Genomic DNA, 23,329 nt, shown 5'->3' with positions numbered 1-23,329 from the left:
CTACAAACAACATGATGATGCACTACAAACAACATGATGGTGCACTACAAACATGATGGTGCAAACAACATGATGGTGCACTACAAACATCATGATGGTGCACTACAAACAACATGATGGTGCACTACAAACAACATGATGGTGCACTACAAACAACATGATGGTGCACTACAAACATCATGATGGTGCACTACAAACAACATGATGATGCACTACAAACAACATGATGGTGCACTACAAACAACATGATGGTGCACTACAAACATCATGATGGTGCACTACAAACAACATGATGATGCACTACAAACAACATGATGGTGCACTACAAACAACATGATGGTGCACTACAAACAACATGATGGTGCACTACAAACATCATGATGGTGCACTACAAACAACATGATGGTGCACTACAAACAACATGATGGTGCACTACAAACATCATGATGGTGCACTACAAACAACATGATGATGCACTACAAACAACATGATGGTGCACTACAAACAACATGATGGTGCACTACAAACATCATGATGGTGCACTACAAACAACATGATGATGCACTACAAACAACATGATGGTGCACTACAAACAACATGATGGTGCACTACAAACATCATGATGGTGCACTACAAACAACATGATGATGCACTACAAACAACATGATGGTGCACTACAAACAACATGATGGTGCACTACAAACAACATGATGGTGCACTACAAACAACATGATGGTGCACTACAAACATCATGATGGTGCACTACAAACAACATGATGGTGCACTACAAACAACATGATGGTGCACTACAAACATCATGATGGTGCACTACAAACAACATGATGATGCACTACAAACAACATGATGGTGCACTACAAACAACATGATGGTGCACTACAAACATCATGATGGTGCACTACAAACAACATGATGATGCACTACAAACAACATGATGGTGCACTACAAACAACATGATGGTGCACTACAAACAACATGATGGTGCACTACAAACAACATGATGGTGCACTACAAACAACATGATGGTGCACTACAAACAACATGATGGTGCAAACAACATGATGGTGCAAACAACATGATGGTGCACTACAAACAACATGATGGTGCAAACAACATGATGGTGCAAACAACATGATGGTGCACTACAAACAACATGATGGTGCAAACAACATGATGGTGCAAACAACATGATGGTGCACTACAAACAACATGATGGTGCACTACAAACATCATGATGGTGCACTACAAACAACATGATGGTGCACTACAAACAACATGATGGTGCACTACAAACAACATGATGGTGCACTACAAACATCATGATGGTGCACTACAAACATCATGATGGTGCACTACAAACAACATGATGGTGCACTACAAACAACATGATGGTGCAAACAACATGATGGTGCAAACAACATGATGGTGCACTACAAACAACATGATGGTGCAAACAACATGATGGTGCAAACAACATGATGGTGCACTACAAACAACATGATGGTGCAAACAACATGATGGTGCAAACAACATGATGGTGCACTACAAACAACATGATGGTGCAAACAACATGATGGTGCACTACAAACAACATGATGGTGCAAACAACATGATGGTGCAAACAACATGATGGTGCACTACAAACAACATGATGGTGCACTACAAACAACATGATGGTGCACTACAAACATCATGATGGTGCACTACAAACAACATGATGGTGCACTACAAACAACATGATGATGCACTACAAACAACATGATGGTGCACTACAAACAACATGATGGTGCACTACAAACAACATGATGGTGCACTACAAACATCATGATGGTGCACTACAAACAACATGATGGTGCACTACAAACAACATGATGATGCACTACAAACATCATGATGGTGCACTACAAACAACATGATGGTGCACTACAAACAACATGATGGTGCAAACAACATGATGGTGCACTACAAACAACATGATGATGCACTACAAACATCATGATGGTGCACTACAAACAACATGATGGTGCACTACAAACAACATGATGATGCACTACAAACATCATGATGGTGCACTACAAACAACATGATGGTGCACTACAAACAACATGATGGTGCAAACAACATGATGATGCACTACAAACATCATGATGGTGCACTACAAACAACATGATGGTGCACTACAAACATCATGATGGTGCACTACAAACAACATGATGGTGCACTACAAACAACATGATGATGCACTACAAACATCATGATGGTGCACTACAAACAACATGATGGTGCACTACAAACAACATGATGGTGCAAACAACATGATGGTGCACTACAAACAACATGATGATGCACTACAAACATCATGATGGTGCACTACAAACAACATGATGGTGCACTACAAACAACATGATGATGCACTACAAACATCATGATGGTGCACTACAAACAACATGATGGTGCACTACAAACAACATGATGGTGCAAACAACATAATGATGCACTACAAACATCATGATGGTGCACTACAAACAACATGATGGTGCACTACAAACAACATGATGGTGCACTACAAACAACATGATGGTGCACTACAAACAACATGATGGTGCAAACAACATGATGGTGCACTACAAACAACATGATGATGCACTACAAACATCATGATGGTGCACTACAAACAACATGATGGTGCACTACAAACAACATGATGGTGCAAACAACATGATGATGCACTACAAACATCATGATGGTGCACTACAAACAACATGATGGTGCACTACAAACAACATGATGGTGCACTACAAACAACATGATGGTGCACTACAAACAACATGATGGTGCAAACAACATGATGGTGCACTACAAACAACATGATGATGCACTACAAACATCATGATGGTGCACTACAAACAACATGATGGTGCACTACAAACAACATGATGATGCACTACAAACATCATGATGGTGCACTACAAACAACATGATGGTGCACTACAAACAACATGATGGTGCAAACAACATGATGATGCACTACAAACATCATGATGGTGCACTACAAACAACATGATGGTGCACTACAAACAACATGATGGTGCACTACAAACAACATGATGGTGCACTACAAACAACATGATGATGCACTACAAACATCATGATGGTGCACTACAAACAACATGATGGTGCACTACAAACATCATGATGGTGCACTACAAACAACATGATGGTGCACTACAAACAACATGATGATGCACTACAAACATCATGATGGTGCACTACAAACAACATGATGGTGCACTACAAACAACATGATGGTGCAAACAACATGATGGTGCACTACAAACAACATGATGATGCACTACAAACATCATGATGGTGCACTACAAACAACATGATGGTGCACTACAAACAACATGATGATGCACTACAAACATCATGATGGTGCACTACAAACAACATGATGGTGCACTACAAACAACATGATGGTGCAAACAACATGATGATGCACTACAAACATCATGATGGTGCACTACAAACAACATGATGGTGCACTACAAACAACATGATGGTGCACTACAAACAACATGATGATGCACTACAAACATCATGATGGTGCACTACAAACAACATGATGGTGCACTACAAACAACATGATGATGCACTACAAACATCATGATGGTGCACTACAAACATCATGATGGTGCACTACAAACAACATGATGGTGCACTACAAACAACATGATGGTGCACTACAAACAACATGATGGTGCACTACAAACAACATGATGGTGCAAACAACATGATGATGCACTACAAACAACATGATGGTGCAAACAACATGATGGTGCACTACAAACAACATGATGGTGCAAACAACATGATGGTGCACTACAAACAACATGATGGTGCACTACAAACAACATGATGGTGCAAACATCATGATGGTGCACTACAAACAACATGATGGTGCACTACAAACAACATGATGGTGCACTACAAACAACATGATGATGCACTACAAACATCATGATGGTGCACTACAAACATCATGATGGTGCACTACAAACAACATGATGATGCACTACAAACATCATGATGATGCACTACAAACATCATGATGGTGCACTACAAACAACATGATGGTGCACTACAAACATCATGATGGTGCACTACAAACATCATGATGATGCACTACAAACATCATGATGGTGCACTACAAACAACATGATGTTGCACTACAAACAACATGATGGTGCACTACAAACAACATGATGGTGCAAACAACATGATGGTGCACTACAAACAACATGATGGTGCACTACAAACAACATGATGGTGCACTACAAACAACATGATGGTGCACTACAAACAACATGATGGTGCACTACAAACAACATGATGGTGCACTACAAACAACATGATGGTGCAAACAACATGATGGTGCACTACAAACAACATGATGATGCACTACAAACATCATGATGGTGCACTACAAACAACATGATGGTGCACTACAAACAACATGATGGTGCACTACAAACAACATGATGGTGCACTACAAACAACATGATGGTGCACTACAGCCACCAGCTGGAATGGAGTGTGGATCAGGATCAACAGAACTTGCAAATGGTTCCCCAAACCTGCTTGCTTGCAGGCTAACAAATTTCTCCAGATTGTATTTCGTAGTAACGAGTAATGAAGATGCTTAGGGCATCTGCGTCGTTTACGGCTTAGGGTTCCCAACCTTTTTTGGCTTGTGACCATACTTTGAGGTCACAAAAATCTAGGGCCCAGAGACATTCAAATTCCGGTGGTACACCATCGATAATATCATCAGTGACATCATCAGTGATGTCACATAGTATGCTTCTTTTTCCCAGCTGAATTCTGACTTTAATCTGAGAATTCTGACTTTAATCTCAAAATTCTGACTTTATACTCAGAATCCCGATTTAAAGTTATAATCTCGAGGATTTTCGTCTAAAGAAAAATAAATAAAAATACGAGTCACTCACAATGTTGATTGAGGCTATGGTCCTTTGATGGAAGCATTTGCATTATGTGACATTAATGTCACATAATGCAACACTGTTTGGATCTCACCTGAAATGACCAGTCATCGCCATAGGTGTCACCAAAGAGAAAAAAAACGGAAATGTTCGAGATGATCACTTTAAACTTTTTTTCTCTTTTTTTTAAATCTGAACTTTTTTTTCTCTTTTTTTAAATCTGAAGTGACCCTATCATCTTCGGTAGTATTAAATTGTGTGTGGTGTGTAAAATAAATAAAAAAAATTCAGGCGACCCTATTTGAATTCCAGGTAACCCCACTTAGGGTCACGACCCTAAGCTTCAAAACCACTGGCTTAGGGGAAATGTAATGGATTAAGAGTATACATTTTTGGGAAATTTAGGAAAAGCGAAAATTGACGGAAATATAAATACTCCCCAAAAGATACAGATACTCCCAAAACATACTGAAGTACTATAACAAAGTAGTATTACTTTGTTACATTCCACCACTGGGGAAGACAGGATAGGAGGGACAAGGATGGATGTAGGGAGGCAGCAGGGAAAGCAGAGAGGACGTTAGGAGGGAGATGGATGGAAGGATGGTGGAAGGCAGGGAGAGGGGAGGTCTGAAGGAGACAGTGGTGGTGGTAAGCAATATGAAGGTATCACTCACACACACATACAGTAGATGCATTTTCTCTGTCTTTATCAATCAAGCAACCACTCTCCCTCGCCAATATCTCTCTCACACACACACACACACACACACACACACACGCACACGCACACACACACACACACTCCATCTTGGCCCACCTGCACATTGCGACATGTTAATTAATACTTATAGCTGGAGTGAGCGGCTATAAAAAGAGACCTGACGCTCCCCGACAGCTCTGTCACATAATCCCTCATTTTGGCTCCACATGAACAAGACCTGCATCCCTGGATGGTTGCAGAAAATCCTCTTTAAGCCCATCGGTGTGAGTGAACGTACACCAGGTGTGAGCGAACATACACCAGGTGTGAGCGAACGTACAGTAGGTGTGAACGCAAACGTATGTTTGCTGTCAGCACCCTGTAACAGGGGGGGCTTGTTAGCACCACCTGTTTCAATAAAGCCCACTTTGGTATGCTTCTTCTGGGCCCGTGACAGCTGAACGGACTCCTGAATTCGACCGCCCCCCACCCTCCGAAGCTAAGACCGGGCCCCCAGAGTGCTGTTTGGTGACATTCCGGGCCTGGTTTTCCCAGCCACTAATAATATTCTGGGAGCAGGGCCGCCTTTACGATTTCAGGCTGGATGAAGTGGCAGACGAGACGTCATCTGCTCCCTCATCAAACTACGCTTCAAGAAAGGCTCCCCCCTGCTGATGCAGTGGCAACACATGTTAAGCAGCAAAGCTGTTGTCTTCTGCTGTCAATGGAGCTCTGTATGGAGCTCTGTGTGGAGCTGTGTGTGGAGCTGTGTGTGGAGCTCTGTATGGAGCTCTGTATGGAGCTCTGTATCTCTGTGGAGCTCTGTGTGGAGCTCTGTATGGAGCTCTGTATGGAGCTCTGTATCTCTGTGGAGCTCTGTGTGGAGCTCTGTATGGAGCTCTGTATGGAGCTCTGTGTGGAGCTGTGTGTGGAGCTCTGTGTGGAGCTCTGTATGGAGCTCTGTATCTCTGTGGAGCTCTGTGTGGAGCACTGTGTGGAGCTCTGTATGGAGCTCTGTATCTCTGTGGAGCTCTGTGTGGAGCTCTGTATGGAGCTGTGTGTGGAGCTCTGTGTGGAGCTCTGTGTGGAGCTCTGTATGGAGCTCTGTATCTCTGTGGAGCTCTGTGTGGAGCACTGTGTGGAGCTCTGTATGGAGCTCTGTGTGGAGCGCTGTGTGGAGCTCTGTGTGGAGCTCTGTGTGGAGCTCTGTATGGAGAGCTCTGTGTGGGAGCCTGATTCCCCTACATTACTTGAGTTATGGCTTAGCCATAGTGGACAACAGGAAATTTTGACATGGCTGGGATTGAATTACTGTTTCTTTTTCTTTTCTTTCGAGGGACAACTCCATTAGGGCAATATGAAATCATTTTTCTTCTCCCAAATTCATTTTTTTACCATTGAAATTTTAATTTAGGGTTAGCGTGAATTTTAGATATAAAAGAAAAACGAAAAAAGGACACGGCATGTGGCATGGGAAAACAGCTCAAGTGACAACTTTGCAAGACTCTTTTATAATTATGAAATAGGTTACTACAATAATTATGCCTTTTTCTCTTCATAATTTCAGCCAAAATCGAAAAATCTGCAATATTCCATGCTTCACACTTGATTCTACTTTTATCACCAAATTCCATGATTCTGCTTCCATGAGTCTGCTTTCTCTGCATTGCAGAAATCGATATGGCCCTACTAAACTAAAGCCTATTCATAATGCAAAAGCATGTGTGCGTGCGTGTGAGTAGTATTTTGCATTCCTGTCTTACAGAACATGTAACACCTATGAATTATATAGCTGAAAACATCCTGTAAGCTATGCGTTTCTGCTGACAGGAGCAACATAGATCACACACATGTACTGTATGCATCAGTGGATCTCAACAGCTGTGTTGAGCGAGCACAGAGAGAAGCACATATGCTATGTATATGCTAAGCATCTAGAGCGGAGAGAGAGGGAGAGGTTATGCAGAGTGAAGGTAAGTGTGTAGCACATAGCATCTAGAGTGGAGAGAGAGAGAGAGGTTATGCAGAGTGAAGGTAAGTGTGTAGCACATAGCATCTAGAGCGGAGAGAGAGAGAGGGGTTATGCAGAGTGAAGGTAAGTGTGTAGCACATAGCATCTAGAGTGGAGAGAGAGAGAGGGGTTATGTAGAGTGAAGGTAAGTGTGTAGCACATAGCATCTAGAGCAGAGAGAGAGAGAGAGAGAGAGGGGTTATGCAGAGTGAAGGTAAGTGTGTAGCACATAGCATCTAGAGCGGAGAGAGAGAGAGAGAGAGAGAGAGAGAGAGAGAGAGAGTGGTTATGCAGAGTGAAGGTAAGTGTGTAGCACATAGCATCTAGAGCGGAGAGAGAGAGAGGGGTTATGCAGAGTGAAGGTAAGTGTGTAGCACATAGCATCTAGAGTGGAGAGAGAGAGAGGGGTTATGTAGAGTGAAGGTAAGTGTGTAGCACATAGCATCTAGAGCAGAGAGAGAGAGAGAGAGAGAGGGGTTATGCAGAGTGAAGGTAAGTGTGTAGCACATAGCATCTAGAGTGGAGAGAGAGAGAGGGGTTATGTAGAGTGAAGGTAAGTGTGTAGCACATAGCATCTAGAGTGGAGAGAGAGAGAGGGGTTATGTAGAGTGAAGGTAAGTGTGTAGCACATATCATCTAGAGCAGAGAGAGAGAGAGGTTATGTAGAGTGAAGGTAAGTGTGTAGCACATAGCATCTAGAGTGGAGAGAGAGAGAGGGGTTATGTAGAGTGAAGGTAAGTGTGTAGCACATAGCATCTAGAGTGGAGAGAGAGAGAGGGGTTATGTAGAGTGAAGGTAAGTGTGTAGCACATAGCATCTAGAGCAGAGAGAGAGAGAGAGGTTATGCAGAGTGAAGGTAAGTGTGTAGCACATAGCATCTAGAGCAGAGAGAGAGAGAGAGGTTATGTAGAGTGAAGGTAAGTGTGTAGCACATAGCATCTAGAGCAGAGAGAGAGAGAGAGAGAGAGAGGGGTTATGCAGAGTGAAGGTAAGTGTGTAGCACATAGCATCTAGAGCAGAGAGAGAGAGAGAGAGGGGTTATGCAGAGTGAAGGTAAGTGTGTAGCACATAGCATCTAGAGTGGAGAGAGAGAGAGGGGTTATGTAGAGTGAAGGTAAGTGTGTAGCACATAGCATCTAGAGTGGAGAGAGAGAGAGGGGTTATGTAGAGTGAAGGTAAGTGTGTAGCACATAGCATCTAGAGCAGAGAGAGAGAGAGAGAGGGGTTATGCAGAGTGAAGGTAAGTGTGTAGCACATAGCATCTAGAGCAGAGAGAGAGAGAGAGAGGGGTTATGCAGAGTGAAGGTAAGTGTGTAGCACATAGCATCTAGAGCAGAGAGAGAGAGAGGGGTTATGCAGAGTGAAGGTAAGTGTGTAGCACATAGCATCTAAAGCGGAGAGAGAGAGAGGGGTTATGCAGAGTGAAGGTAAGTGTGTAGCACATAGCATCTAGAGCGGAGAGAGAGGGGGGGTTAGCAGGTCAGCTGTGGTCAGAGGGGGAGCGCTGGCAGAAGACATGAGCATCATGTAGAGGCAGGTTACAGCAGGAAGTGAGTGGAGCTGTTAGGCAGATAAACACTGAGGAGCAGGAACCACTTTAGCAATTGAGGGTGTGACCTATACAAGAGTTAAACAGGGAAGGGTTAGCTTAGTTAGCATAGTGATGGGCAGCAGCAAAGCCCATGCACTTAGAGAGGAGACAGTAGAAGATTAGTGGTTCTCAAAGTGGGGTCTGGGGACCACCAGGGGTTCTTGGCCTTGATGGGGGGGGGGGGGGGGGGGGCGTCCCCAGCAAAAAAGGCATATAATTTATGTCCACAATAATTTCATCCATAAGTAACACAATGACTAGTATGACTATTTTGGTGGTGGGGTTCATACACTTTCTGTAATAAAACATCAAAATAGTGAAACCACTCCTCTGGTATCAGACTTTGCTGAGGTGCTTGAGAGTGTGAAGGAGGTCTATGACCGGAAGCTTGTAATAAAGAAGGTTTTTGCACCGATTTGAATGTGCGGCCGCTGCTTTTTCCACTCTGTAATAAAACATCTAAAAGCAAAACATCTTGTCAGATGGGAGACCCTGCAACAAAATCTTATCAAATATGGGTCAGTGGTCTAATGTGTATCAGTTTTTGGTCCTTGATGTTTGAGGACCACTGCGTAGAGCAGAGGTTCTCACATGTTTTTCATCCAAGGACCCCTTACAAGATAGAAAATATACCAGGGACCCCCTCATTCTGATTTGTGAAGCTTAATTGTTTCCACGGTAACGTGCTTGACTTTTAAATTGATAGGTTTGTTAGATTAGAATTTAATCCATGAGCCATTTAGATTTAAAGCAGAAAATATTTTTTTTGAACTAGCTTTTGCAAAAAAAAAATCGTATTTTCCTGAAAACTTTTCGCGGACCCAAAGTGCCACAGACCCCTGGGGGTCCCCGGACCCCCATTTGAGAACCACTGGCATAGAGGACTTGAGGAGAGGATGGAACTGAGTTCAGGTCTCACTAGAGGAGATGAGCAGAAGACAGCTAATGAGGTCCTAGAAGCAGAGCAAACAGGAAGTCTGGCTGCTGCTAGCTGGTGGCTTACTGTTCAAAGCGGATGTTCCGCAGGTCTCCGTTATTGATACGGACGATACAGTCGTTCTCTTGGAACAGGCTCTGCTGCTCGGCTTTGCCTCCTCGCTCCAGACGTTTGACCAACAGGCCCAGAGTCCTGAAAGGGTTAAAAGCACGGGTTAATAACAAGATGCAAGAGCAGCTTCAGGATTCAATATGGCTGCTTTGCTGCTGCCAGGCAGGGCCTTCAGGGAAGGAGAGTCCACCATAACATCTACTCATGTGGGATTATATCCACAGCAACCTACCTAGAGTAACCTCTGGGTTTCTAATAGGGCTGAAAGAAATGGACATAAAATCTAATTGAGATTATTCCACAGACTATAGCAATTGTAGTCGAGTCACATTTGTCTTGTCATAAAGTTTGTAGTTTTCACCAGCCGCGACAGCTTCAGCTGGGATTGTGTGAGTCTGTGTGTTTATGTCTGTGGACAGATTTTGTCAGCGCAATAGCGTCAAAACCGTGCAAGATACAGTCACGAAACTTTACAGGCGTGTAGTTGACATAAAAACTTTGACTTCTAAAAAAACGTTGACTTCTAAACTGGGTGTGATCCAAGACAAATATTTGTGTAAATGGACAATAAAGTGTTATCTTATTTTATAAGCTGGATTCTAAAGTTGACCCACAAGCTTCTCTATCCTCTCTTAGTTGTCCTGCTTTGTGTCATGCCGTCGGTGTTCTGTGTGGTTTAATTTATACTGATGCAAAGAGTCCCCTTCCCACGGTCAGGTGGCTATCAGAGAGTCTGTGGTGTTGTGTTGTGAAAACTGCTTCAGTGAAAGACAAGAATGTTTCCTAATTGCTGCCTCCACTGCACGGTGTAGTAGGCTACTTGCACAGAGTGTACAGTATGGTCCTCGTGCTATTTGCATGGCCAGGCTTATGAGATGAAGCACTCACAGTTGTTTTGGGCCTGCCTTCACATTAGGGTGCATCGTCGGGCCGTGTGGGGGAGGCAGCTATTCAAAAGCAATCAGCGCGGGGGTGTCTGCAGCGCGGGGGTGTCTGCAGCGCGGGGGTGTCTGCAGCGCGGGGGTGTCTGCAGCACGGGGGTGTCTGCAGCACGGGGGTGTCTGCAGCACGGGGGTGTCTGCAGCACGGGGGTGTCTGCGGTGCGGGGGTGTCTGCGGTGCGGGGGTGTCTGCAGCGCGGGGGTGTGTCTGCAGTGCGGGGGTGTCTGCAGCGCAGGTGTTAACTTCCTCACCCCTGAGACTCCTGCTTCTCTCGGCTAACCTGCGCTACTGAAGCAATAAATTAAATGGATTTTCAAGGAGCGATGGGAAAAGAGCAGCGTTGAGCATTTTGGGGCAGTGGGTGGAGAGATGTATGGAAGTGTTCCATTTATTCATGAGCTGTGCATTTATGAGGATGTAAACTATGTAAGCATTTCAACATGTAAACTACTATGTGCAACTTTTGTCTTGGCTGTATATTTGCCTTTGGATTTATTGGACCATGTAGGCCTATAGCCCATATACCGTGTCTATTTGTGTTGATTCTACATATATGCGATATGTAAATCGTTTTTTCCCCCTGAAAATGTATTTTTTATCTGAGATGATTTCTTCAAATGATTTTTGAGTGTCACCTGCTCATGGAGTGACATCATGCATCAGGTGACACGTCTATATGGAATGAATGCACTTTTCTTTGTCCAGACCAAGATGCACCTTGGATGGAAACGTTGTGGCATAAATAGAGAAGTGTAACTAGGCCTATGCCTCGATGTGCGGCCTCGACTTTTTATTCCTGGACAAATCGCTTTGTGGCAACAAACAACCGTGCTGAGCTGCTCAACTCAACCGTGCTGAGCTGCAACGCCAAGCAGTGATTATAGATCAGTGTGAGGAAGAGAATCAACGGCGGATAGGAAGGGCGGCACACACCTAAAGCAGTCTTCACTATGTGGCCTGTGTGTGTGTGTGTGTGTATAGAGGCTAAAGCAGTCTTCTTCACTATGTGGCCTGTGTGTGTGTGTGTGTGTGTGTGTGTGTGTGTGTGTGTGTGTGTGTCTGTGTGTGTGTGTGTGTGTATAGAGGCTAAAGCAGTCTTCTTCACTATGTGGCCTGTGTGTGTGTGTGTGTGTGTGTGTGTGTGTGTGTGTGTGTATAGAGGCTTGCTGAGGTGCTGAGAGTGAATGTCGCCAAGTTAAATCGGCTTGATTTGAGGCTTTAATACTCACTCTGCCATGGCTTATAATTCAATATGGACGGGAATGTGATTACAGAGAGGGAAAAACAGTTCCCGAGTTGCGGAAGTTCGGAGACAATTCCCCTGATTGGATTTGAGTGCGGACACAATGCGATTTGCTGCGAGGGGGAGGGGCTATATCTCTGATGAAAGTTGGGCATCTTAATCTCGGGATAACGCCCGGCCTGACATTTCCCCAATAAAAGAAAAGTGTGTTATAAATGCTTTTAGGTTGATTAAGTCGGGCAGTGGGAGAAGTGATACGGTCTCTATTCTCAATAAGGCGTGAGAGCCGGTTGTGGAGACACCGATCATATTTGTGAGACTGAGGCCAGAGCCGTACAGAAAGACAGTTTGGACATGTGGGTTTTTCAGCTGGCTTTGTGCCGCTGGCTTATCATAAATACAAACCGTACTGCTGTGGTGGGAAATAAGAGACGTTGCGCTTGTAGACGTTGTAATGTAAAACGCTATAAAGTGTTATTACCATCTTAAACTGGCCTGTACACTGTTTTTATGAGCTTTGAACATTCTTCCAGGGATAAGAAGGGCCTCCGTGCTCAACTCCAGGTCTGAAAAGCAGTCTTCTTCCTGGACCACATGTGGCTCAACTCCAGGTCTGAAAAGCAGTGTTCTTCCTGGACCACATGTGGCTTAACTCCAGGTCTGAAAAGCAGTCTTCTCCTGGACCACATGTGGCTTAACTCACTGTTGAGGTTTGGAACTGAACCATCAGTCAAACTGTGTGTGGAGGTTTCAGGACTTCAAACAGCCTCTCTGGGTCTCTATGCAAACCAGCTGTGACATTCCTCTCATTCCACCACAGCTTTGTCCCGGTGTGTGTGTGTGTGTGTGTGTGTGTGTGTGTGTGTGTGTGTGTGTGTGTGTGCGCGACGTGTGCGTGTGTTTGTGTGTGTGTGTGTGTGCGTGTGTGTGCGTGCGTGTGTGTGTGTGCGTGTGTGTTGTGTACACTGCACATTGTAAGCTTTTCATCATGTAAAGGCATTTGGACAGGAGCCCCAGAGAAAAATGACAGTCACCTGCAGACCCTAAACAAGCATGATTGATCACTGTAAACTGCCAGATGGCTTCCTGATGCCGATCAAGGAACCTATATAGAAGGAGGAGACATGGCTCACGGCACACAGCGTTCAGATTTTTGCATTGGGGCCAGTTCTATTGAAGTGAATGGGGTGGGCAGGGTAATGCCTGGGACACACCAGAAACGTCGCCGATGGATGCAGCGCGTCACGGACGGGTCGAGCAGGAGCCTGGCTAGAGACGGGTTTTCACCAGCTGCAACCCCACAGCACTTCCTTTTTCTCAGCTTCTTCTTCTGTGTTTTATGGCGGTTGGCATCCTTAAATGTTGCATTACCACCACCTGAATTGTATCAGCTTCACAGCGCTAACTATTGACAGTGTCCACTTTCTCAGCTATTCAGGGGGAAACACTGACATAGCCTACTTCTATTTCTATTTTTTATTGTTGCTATGTAAACATTTAAATGTAAAGATAGGCCTATGCGTGCAAAAACGTACTGATAGTCGGCTTACTCTCTAACATGTAGCATTTATTAGCATATCAGGCTAGCTCCGGACCAGAAAACAACGCTTCCTACTACCCAGCTGTCTATCCGACAGGGGTGGTTGTTATGGCAACTATCAACAACAACAACTACTACTACTACTAACTACTAACTACTACAAGACATAAAGACCGAAATAGGTTACTTTTGTTACTGCGTCTGTCGAAGACACGGCCTAACGTTAACATTTAATATGAGCCGAATATCAGCCTGCGCTCAGCTATGTATACAGGAAGTAAACCGGATATTCAGGTGGGTTGTGACGGTTGGTATTGTTGTCAAGTTAAAACTGTCTATACACACCAGAAGCTCTCTGTTTTCTCTGTCACAACTTGCACTGACCTCATGCGGCCACTCGGGGCTCACATCAAAAAGTAGACCAGACATGGAAACTCTCACTGGAGGACGCGAGACAACGCGGCGCGCTGCGGCTGGTGTGATCGCTCTAAACTGGTAACAAGAACGGCGAAATGAAACTGCTTCTGTGATGCTTCCGCGTCGGAGACACTTCTGCTGTATTCCCACCGTAAGGCCCACTATAAACCATCATATCTGTGTCATTCCACCTTTCATCGAAAAATGCTTCCACCAGATTAAAGAAAACACATTATGTGATGTTGACTGATGTATCATGATGTAGTTGAGCTAATCTGGCTCTATTTTGGACCAAACAGGGGTTTGACTGAGCTGAGCTACTGTATAGGCAGCTGCTGGACAGAACCATGATCTGTTTGGAGACCAATAATAAGGAAAACTAACGCACACATTTACATAGAAGAAAAACATGAGTCAACATCACATATTGTGTTTTCTTTAATCTGGTGGATATTATGGTTTATAGTAGGACTTAGAGTCAAAAATAGAGTCCGCAGGCCGGCAACTGCTGCTCCCACAATTTATTTAGTTTATTTTGGTTGTGTATACTTGCACTTCGGTCCTGCACCTGGTTTGTAACTTTTGGATGTGCATGTCTTTTTTACCCTTTTACTTTCCATGCCCGCCCCATTCACATTCACAACAACGCAACTGAACCCAACGCAACATGAACACTGTGACATGAGTGATGTCTTATCCTTCTTATTAAGGGTGCATGATGCAGATGTGCAACTCTGTGTGTGTGTGTGTGTGTGTGTGTGTGTGTGTGTGTGTCAAATATGAAACAGATAACATGCTCACTTGTAACAGCATGGATACCAGCCAGCAGTGCTTTGTCTTAATGAAAAATCTGTTGCTTCAAATCAGATCATATCTATAAGCTAAGCTAGGCTGCTGCTAACACAACACAACAGACTGAGTCAACTCTGACCTGCCCCGGATGTGCTTCAGAAGAAGCAGTGAGAAGCGCTTCTGTTTGGTAACAGAAGAAGAAGAGAAACCACAGAAGAAGAACATATTAAGGACATCCAGGGCAGGTCAGAGTTGACTCCGTCTGTTGTGTTGTGTAGCTTAGCAGCCTAGCTTAGCATATAGATATGATCTGATTTCAAGATTATGGACGATTCAATTCATTTGATACTCATATGGAATAAAGCCACATATCGATTACAAACAGCAGCAGGAGATAAAGCGGGAGGTGTTATCTATGTGATGGACACTCGGCCAGCAAACGGAGCAGGCTGTCGGCAGCACAGGAGGTTAGTTAGATAGCTAATTCATGTTTTCATAATTAACAACCATAATGAACCGCGATGTGACAGAAAATGTGTTATTTACAGAGCACAGAGCGTAGTCAGCTTGCCCCGTTTGCGCCCGTTATAGCCTGTTTGAGGACACTACTCTGAGCTGAATATCTTCTGTGGGCATCCGAATGAAACCAAAGTTATTTGGGTGAGTAAAACTTCATATTTTAAGCTGGAAATAAGGGTCTGGGGTGTAAAAAAACAGGAATTCTCCTTTAAACCTTGTTCATTTGTATATGCAGTACATACTCCTGATTTAGTAATGATACAAAGCTGTTACATTGAGACATTTTGGGACTTTTTCAAACTTTTGTTCTCTCCCTCCCTCTTCCTCTCTTCTCGTCTCCCTCCCTCTTTTCCTCCCACCCTCCCTCGTCCTCCCTCCTTCCCTCGCCCATTGTAACCAGCCTACTCGGCCATCTTTACCTGCGGTCTCTGGCACTGAAAGGCACCACGTGGATTCCCAGAGGCCCGCCGTCGTTTGACACCTCCACCAGTTTGACTATGTCTCTGGGAGACGGCGAGGAGAGGGGGGGTGAGAGGGAGGGGGGGGGTGATGAGGGGGGGGGGCACCGTGTGGGCAAAAACAAAACATGGAATAAGATGGAGTGAATGGAAGGAACAGGATGACAACAACAACAAAAACAGGTGAATAAATGAAGAAGACGTGAAACAAGAAGGAATAAAGACAAAAGAAAGACAAGAAAACAGTGTGGTCCAAATAAATCAAGCACACATCAGGGATAACACAGAACACTGAGGCTGCTCCCAAATCCTCTCATGGGGTCTCACACACACACACACACACACACACACACACACACACACACACACACACACTTAGCCTGCTAAACCATCCAGATGACGTCAACTCACATTTGCTTCGTTCTGCGGATACGTCTGGGGGCGGGTCTTTTCAAGTTTCAATACTTTATTGCCATTCAACATCGTTGATAGGAATTTGATTTTCAGAAATTCCGAAGTCCACAGACCAATCAGGGACCTGCCTTGTAGTTGATATCATAACCAGCCAATCAGGGACGCCGCTAGCAAAGCAGTAATGCCGGCTCCCATGACTCTGCGTTTCCCTATGTAACGAGCGGTTAACGTTAACGTTCGTAGAGGTTACACAGCCGTAAGTGCAGTTATTGCAGAAATAGAACCAATAACAACAATTAAACAAGAACAGTACAAGAAGAAGAGTACTGTATGTTTCTCGCTGTGCTTCTTCTTCTTTGTATTTGACTGGATCTGACTGATTGGCTGAAGGACTGGATTTGGTTGCGCTGATTGGCTGAAGGAGTTGTCTGTCAAGGCAAGCAGTCCCACCCACTGAAATCACTGTGGACAGATTGGAGTCCGTCCAGTCTGATACAGGATATGATGAGGTCACATGATCAGGATGGTTTAACCAGGCTAAGAGTTCAACCCAAAAAATGTAAAATACATATTTTCCCATGGAGCTGTAGCGCTGTTTATCCATCTACATCGTTTTGACTGAACAACACCCCCTAGTTTCTGAGCAGTTTCATGTAGGAACAAGCAGCTAGTGGGTGTAGTTTGGTCCAAAGAAAACTAGCCTGCTAGCTGCCAGCTAGGAGCTAGAGACTGTAGTTTGGTCGAAAGAAAATAGTTCCTACTCTATATAAAACTGCTCACAAGGTCTGTGGTTTATCTTGAGTAACCGGGTCATGATTTCTGGAAAGAAACATTGCTGTTGAGCCTTTTCTTTGTGTGTATTTATTTTGCAATTTGAGCACCACAAGCTGAGTGCCATCCTCCAGTTCCATTCTATTTGAGAGAAGGCAGACATCTCACCAGCCGATATCTCCAAAACTCAGCGACTCACACCAAAACCATCTACATGGATGAATAGCACTACAGGCGAGAGGGAAGTATTTAGTTTGGATTTTTTTGGGTGAAGTGTCCCTTTAAGATGAGGAAAATATAGCCTTGATAGTCCTGCAGCACTAGGCAAGGCTTTCATTCCAAAAGGTTACATATCCATCTTCAAAACAACGGCTCAGTATTGACAAAAGCAGGCGACGGAGCACTCCACAATGTGCTTATTCCCTAAGCTCCGTGCTCAAGACAGCTAATGATGTCATTAAAATGTCATTTTGTCAGACTAGGTGTTCTTTTTCAAACGGGAGATATCTCTCATTTAGGAATGAAACTCGTCCGAGGAGGATAAACCCAATCTGATATTAATGCATGTGGAGGTGCAATAAAACAGAGAACACCATGACATTATGACTGAAGTCGTAGAGTGCTGCACTGCAGACAGAGACCAGCTGAGGTTGGAAACATGACATCTTCCTTCTGGTTCTCACCAGGATTGCAGGGTTTCTCCTGGTCTCAGAATGGGCCTTTTGGGGGGTGTCATTTCAACTTAAAGGAGTCATTCATGCACAAATGGCATCACTGGTCCACAGCTTAACTCAAATCAACTCTCAATAAATGTCAAACTAAATGAATCTCTGCAAAACTGTTTACAGTTTTTCAGATACGTGTGAGATAATGTGTAAAATAAATCTACATTGTTTTTCTGTGGCAAGTCCCTTTAAAAATGTGTGCTTTTAAAGGAGAATAAAAACAATTACAACCTGGATTAAGCTTATTTCCAGCTTTAATTATGATTTTTAACTCACCCTGAAAAGTTTTTATTTTTTATATTGATGCACCACAAATCTTCTGACACGCAGCGGCTCCCGTTCTCCCCGATCATCAGTTTGTAATCCTAATGACTTTAGTCATTAGGATCAAGTAAATACGGGCGGCCATCAAATTCAAATTCAAATGCATCGTCTATATTATCCAAACCAGATACATGTCCAGCCATCCTACGTGTGTGTAGCCTAACATGGACGGTCAGGTCAGCTTGATCGACTGCTCTGAGTTCTCAACTGAGTCTGAGTTCTGAGTCCCCGGATGTCAGTCCCCAAATGGAAACAGAGCACTGGATGGCTGGCAGAGGTCAGTACAACCGGTCACATTCATCAGTCAGTATCCTATAATAAGCATATGAGCCACTGCGTGTCAGAAAATAAGCTATTTAAAGGATGTAAATACATGCATTACATATGCCCCCGTATTCCTCATTTCCAGGCCGCTGCTCAGCGCATCATAGCTTCATGGTGCATCGATATTAAAAAAAAAAAAAAAAAATCCAGGTTGAGTTAAAAATCATAATTAAAGCTGGAAATAAGGTCCAGGTTGTAAAAGAAAAACAGAATTATCTTTTAACTGTGAAATTCTCTAAGATGATAGAGTACAATGCTTGATTTTGGGTTAGTGTTTAGTCAAGGTTATCCTGAATACAACCATACAATCAGTTTCAGAAAGAAAGCTATTTGCAGGTGCTAATGTAGGAATTTAACTTTGAAATTCTCTAAAATGATACTGTAAAAATGATTTTGAGTTAATATGCAGTCAGGGATGTCCTGAACTCAAATACCAGTCAGTCAGGATTTTTTTCTTTTCTTGCAACCCAAAATCAAAGAATAAAGTAATGTCCCCCACAATTTAGTGGGGTGTTTAAAATTTATAAGGCTAAAATTCCTAAAACCTAAAATGATGCTGGGAAAAACCCTGGGATTGTGGATGTGAATAGGCAAAAAGCACTAACCACTAACTGAGTGAGTAAAAATGACGTCAAAAGACTATCTGCTTCCCAGACATGCGTTACGCTGGGAAGGAATTGGTTTGCTTATCATTTAATTGCATTTACAGGGATGATTTTTGCTTATATGAAAACAAAAGCCTAATCAAAAGCAGCAGTTAGAGCTATTGGCCTAGACTCTACCTGTTGGTATGTTTCGCATGGAAAAACATCTGCACACAGGCTTTTTTTCTTTACAAATCTAATGGAGGCAGAGTTTTGATACAGAGAGCGTGATTAGCTCTGGGAAAATAGGGCCCTTGTTGACAACTGAGAGGCGGGAGAAGCCAGCCAGCCTCACTGGGAAATCATATGAATAGTAATACCATACCTGCATATTAAACTGGAAGCGTGCAACAGAGCAAAAATAACAAAACAAAACACAGTTGTTAATATCACAGGCAGGCAGGCAGAATGGGTTAGTGCGTGGGCTTGCTGCGGTCAGCCGAGGATCGTTTTGCTCCCATGAAAGAGAGTTATGGAAATCAGGAGACTGGGGGGTTTCGAATGAGATTTTCCACAAACAACCCTCCAGATGGCAATACAGAAGCTGCTCTACCTCTCCACTGGGCATTACTGTGTGAGGGGAGAGAACAGAAGCTGCTCTACCTCTCCACTGTGCATTACTGTGTGAGGGGAGAGATGGAACAGTGGCTACTGCTCATACCCCATAGTTCACGACATGACGGTGAAAAAACAAAACTGCAGCACTTAGGGATGCAAACAATTCATCCGAGATCGATTAATCGATCGTTAAGGATTTACTCCGGCACGTGAAAATGTACTCGATCAAAACAATAAGGTAGGGTGTAGCCCTTTTCAGACACGTCAGGTAGTAGAACTGTGACTGAGCTCCTGGCAGCCATCTTTGGCCTGAAAGGAGAGGAAAACACACCTTTGCAAATATGAAGCGGGAGAAGAGAAGCGTTGTGTGGAAGCATTTTGAACAGAAAGGAGAAGAGAGGCCACATGCAAATACTGTGATTGGGTGTCCACCTACAACACGTCAACAACAACAATGCTCCATCACTTGAACAATGTTTATTTGGATAAATCGCCTGACTCCTCCTCGTCTCACCTGGACTGAAGCAACCAAGCATCAGCGCAGCGTTTAAGAGCGGCGACTCGGTGAGCAGAACAAATAAACGATCTGCGGTAAGGGAAGTTATGCCTCTACGTTTTTATATGTTTCAATGCTGTGAGAAATATGCAATATGTTGCTGCTGTATAAAGGTTTTATTTAGGAAAAAACAGATTTGGTATTGTTTGGAAAACTTATTTTTAATTACAATTAATCGATCGATTGATCGTTAACGTTATCGATGATCGATTCAGGAATTTGCGGACAATTTGCATCCCTAGTAGCACTTTATATTCATATGAACTAGTTTCTTATTAGCCGCACATTAACAGTTTATTAGTCGTTACAAAGCCCTTATTAGTGCCTTAGGGATCCTGTCCACAGGGAACGTTTGAGGTGGTCACTTAGTGTCAAAAGGTTGAGAACCACTGTTCTATGCAATCAGCCAGCCAGTGTTTTGGTGAGTCTTCAGACATGGCAGAACACAGAGGTTAGGATTCATTCAGGGAAAACCCCGTGCCGTGATTGGAGGACTTACTCTAGTGACCTCACGGGGGTGTGGTCCATGCAGGAGTCGGCTCGGCCAATGGGCTCGATCCTCCCGTTCTCTTCCTCTCTGGACTCGTCATCCTGAAAAACACAAGGAAGGAGATACCGTGAGAGGTCATCAAAGCATACCTGGTATCGGCATATCCAGGTCCAGTGAAACTCTGTCAGTGATGTGATGTGTTGTTCTGTCTGTAGGCAGCCTTGTTGAAAAATGATTTAATTTCATTTATTTGGATAGGGACAGATACACAAACATAACATTTATCAAAAAACATCAGATGTCATGGATCACAGCATTTGTAGCCTAAGTTAATTTGCAACGCTCGTCCCTAGTTATTAAAAGCAAGGATATCAGAAAATTGATAAATCATTAAACAACAGAAACAATCATAAACAGCATAGGTCATCACCCACACACAGTCCTTCATGGGAACATTGGCAGTTACTGAGGAACTGCTTTAGATTGGTTTTAAAATGGTCCCAGCTACGATCCTTATGCTACTTTATCGAAAAATGCTACCTTGTCTGTATAGGGGAGACTCGTTCAGATATCTTGAGGTGAAAGGTCTAATCTCAATGAGGCTAACCAGGATAAATAAAGGTTAAATAAAAATAAAAAATACTTGCCAAAATTCTGCCTAACTTTTGAGTGTTATTTAGGCCCCTTTCCGAGAAGCTAACATGACATGGTTACCAATGGATGCATTAGTTCATTTACTTCCATGATACCAGATACTTCGCTCTGGCTTTAGAATTGAGCCCACCTAACGCTACACGCATCTGATTTGTATCATTATGGAATCGGGAGATTAACAGGAGCAATTACACTGTACCAATCAGGAGCAGATCAGGAGAAAGGCTAAGAGATAGGAAGACTGGCTCTGCAGGTAAGCATCAAAGGTGCACGTCAGCGCCAGCTCGAATATGAATCCAGACTTTGATGGCATGGCATCATCTTTGATGTGATCCCTCGTCTTTTCTGATCTCTGTCTTTAGTGCAGAAATAGCCTCACTTCAAACGGATCTTTAGAAGAGAAGATGACATCAAAAGGTGATGAAACTAAATGAAACCAAACAGATCCAATATGGCATTAGAACAAAAGCAAGCAGGGCTGCAACTGATGCTCAGTTTCATTATCCATTCAGCTGTTGATTATTTTCTCCACTAATCGATGAGTCACAAAATGGTGAAAAATTACTTTTTCCCCAAAGCCAAAGATGACGTCCTCAAATATCTTCATTTGTCCAGACCAACAGTCCACAACCCAAAGAGAATCTATTTTAACTACCGTCATAGTTTTGGTCTGAGTGAAATGTTCTATGGTCTCTCCTGGGTTAAAGTTAACCCTATAACCCTGATTATAAATATAGCTGAATCTCTTGGTTTCACAAAGTAAAACTATTTTTAATACGCATGTTATGAAATGTCTATGGGAAAATAAATGGCGGATGGAATCGCTTGGTGCGCATGCCGAACCCGGAAGTGACTTTGACTCTCTATAATAAAGTAATTGTTGCAGCGCTTTATCCAAAGGTCCGAGACTGACTGATGCTCGTTTAAATGCGATGAGGATCCCTCAAACACCAACAGATTGAACATCAACCATGCTGAGATCCATTATAGAGCGATGATTGCAAGCTGTAGGGCCAATGGCGTTTCAGCAATAGGCGGGCTTTATCGCAACACTTGTATGCGATTGGCTGCTGACGGCCAATGTCAAAAGATCAGTTGCGTCCAACGTTTCCTCTCCGTCAAACAAGGTGGCCAGGGTTGAATTCAGTCGGGGTTTCCTGTGGTCGTAGAAGATGAAGACTTTCCGGCAGAGTTTCTTGAGCTGCAGCTGACGTGTAACCTGACACAGCCAGATGGTTCGTTACACAGAAGCATCTTGAACTTGTCTTTGGAAAAGGGCGTGTTAAAAAAAAAAAGTACCTATCAGGTGATTGGATGAACCATCTGTCCATCTACCTAAATCCCACCCATAGCTGCCTCTGGACGCTGATTGGTCCAGCCCAGAGTAAAACCAATAGCTTAGAGCGCGGCAAGTTGGATTTCTCGCACGATTGTTAACGTGTGCGGTTCACACACACAAAAAAAATAAAAAAATAAAAGCTGAACGTACACTAATGCCCTCACTAATGCACAGAAATAGTGGACTATTCAGTGTGTTGCCATTTTTTTTATAGTGTCCGACTTCTCAACTGTTAATTTGATT

General features: G+C 43.5%; 1 protein-coding gene across 1 annotated transcript in view; it reads right to left on the bottom strand.

Moving 5' to 3' along the window:
* Positions 1-23,329, bottom strand: part of LOC310791891 (partitioning defective 3 homolog) — a gene marked incomplete at its 3' end in the record, with an annotated part of 552,527 nt that overhangs the window by 260,096 nt on the left and 269,102 nt on the right. The window contains 3 exon segments of the mRNA XM_083653569.1: positions 10,333-10,458; positions 16,249-16,332; positions 21,103-21,194. Of these exon segments, the coding sequence (XP_083509695.1) occupies positions 10,333-10,458; positions 16,249-16,332; positions 21,103-21,194 (302 nt within the window).

The sequence above is a fragment of the Poromitra crassiceps genome (assembly GCF_964638095.1).
Source record: "Poromitra crassiceps genome assembly, chromosome: 17".
In the NCBI taxonomy this organism is placed as follows: domain Eukaryota; kingdom Metazoa; phylum Chordata; class Actinopteri; order Beryciformes; family Melamphaidae; genus Poromitra; species Poromitra crassiceps.
The sequence above is the reverse complement of the archived record's forward strand: the minus strand, read 5'-3'. Positions and strand labels throughout refer to the sequence as shown.